This window comes from Aureococcus anophagefferens, assembly GCF_000186865.1.
Source record: "Aureococcus anophagefferens unplaced genomic scaffold AURANscaffold_1306, whole genome shotgun sequence".
Taxonomy (NCBI): domain Eukaryota; class Pelagophyceae; order Pelagomonadales; family Pelagomonadaceae; genus Aureococcus; species Aureococcus anophagefferens.
In genome coordinates this window covers 1-1661 of record NW_008706352.1, presented here as the reverse complement: position 1 = coordinate 1661, position 1661 = coordinate 1, and the positions used below count along the sequence as shown (strand labels likewise).

The following is a 1661-nucleotide window of genomic DNA, read 5'->3' as shown; positions in this document are numbered from 1 at the left end:
AATTTGTAGTAAAAACGTCGGGTCGCGGACCGCGAGCTCGTCCGCGTCCAACACGAGGACCTGTTCGAAGGAGCAGAAGACCAGCGCGATGGCCTTGAGCGCGTAGCGCTTGTTCGTCGCGGGCATGCGCTTCGCGAAGGCGTCGCGCCGCGCCGGCCCGCCGCCCAGCGCGGCCGCGACGGGGTCCGCGACGCGCACCGTCACTCCGAGCGGGTCGAGGCGGCACGCGCGCAGCGCGGGCGTCGGCTGCTCGGCGCGCAGGCACCAGAGCTCGATGGGCAACGTGCAGCCGACGTCGCGCAGGCGCCGCGCGTTGACCTCCGCGACGCCGTAGTACCGGAGGCCGCCGCCGACGATCGCGACGCCGGCGCCCGAGAACGCGCGCGCGGGGTAGCGCAGCGCCGCGGCGGCGTCGCGCAGCGCGCGCCACTGCCCGGCCGCCTTCGCGGCGTCGCGGCTGCTAAAGTGCTCGCCGACGGCGCGGTCGTGCTGCCAGGCTCCGCGCTGGATCGTCGGTGAGTCGCTGGCGTTGGCCCGGCGGAGCGCGCCTTCCATGGCGTAGATGGCGTCGACGTAGGCCGGCGTCCAGCCGCGCTTCTCCTGGGACCATGCGCGTGGGAGGAAGAGCGTCCATAGCCAGCGCATTTGTGGGCTAGGTTAGTGTGGTTCGGTCGCCATCGGGAGAGCAGGTTTTGCTCTCCCAAGCGGCCGGCCGCGGCGCCTGGCGCGGTGGCTGTCGGCGTCGTCGCCGGCGTCGGACGGCGTCGTCGCACGCGCCGACGCATGCGCCGCGCCGAAACAGACGAGCACACACCGACTGCCCAAAGAGAGAGAGAATCACGGTGCGGGATTTACCGAGAGGGGAAGAGCCGCGCGATCGGGGCTCGCGCCGGCCGGCGCCGGCGCTTCGGGGGACGTGTTTTTCTCGTTGGAGCGAAGCAGCACTCGCACCGCGCCTATTGGAGCGTGAGCTTGCCCGTCTCGAGGTCGACGGAGAAGCCCGACGACATGTCGTCGGCGTCGCCGACGTCGGCCTCCGCGAGCACGTCCTTCCAGTTGAAGGAGTCCTTGTTCTCCCAGATATCGTCTCCCGGGTCCATGCGGCGCGGCTTGCGCTGGCCGCCGCCCGCGGCGTCCGGGTTCCGCGCGCGGCGCGCGGCGGCGGACTCGCCGCCCGCGTCGTCGCGGCCCGGCCGCGGCGGCGCCGTGGGGTCGCGGTACGTGTTCATGGCGAGGCCCAGCGTGGCCTTGTCGAGGTCGACGTCGATGATGCGCACCTTGACCTCGTCGCCAACGGAGAGCTCGGCCTGGAGGTCCTCGACGCGGCTGTCGGAGACGCGCGAGATGTGCACGAGGCCGTCGACGCCCGGGGCGATGTTCACGAAGGCGCCCCACTCGAGGACCGTGCGCACGGTGCCGGAGATGAACTCGGCGGGGTCCGCGTCCTGGTACTTGCGGAGCTCCTCGGCGCCCGCCTTCTTCTGGCGCCCGCCGCCGCCGCGCTTCTTCGGGGGCGCCTCGGCGCCCTCGGGCTTCATGGAGAGCGACAGCTGCTTCTTGCCGCTGTCGATCTTGAGGATGCGCACCGTGACGTCGTCGCCCTCCTTGACGACGGACGCGACGTCGTCGACGTAGCTCGCCGAGAGCGGGATCCTCAGAGT

The 1661-nt window shown here is 71.8% G+C and overlaps 1 protein-coding gene across 1 annotated transcript; it reads right to left on the bottom strand.

The window, feature by feature from the left end:
• Window positions 1–1166: 1166 nt before the first annotated feature.
• AURANDRAFT_18312 (hypothetical protein) lies at window positions 1167–1430 on the bottom strand (the record flags this gene model as incomplete). The annotated part of the gene is made up of 1 exon (XM_009045053.1): window positions 1167–1430. A coding segment is annotated over one exon (264 nt), but the record flags the coding sequence as incomplete, so codon positions are not given.
• Window positions 1431–1661: the final 231 nt, after the last annotated feature.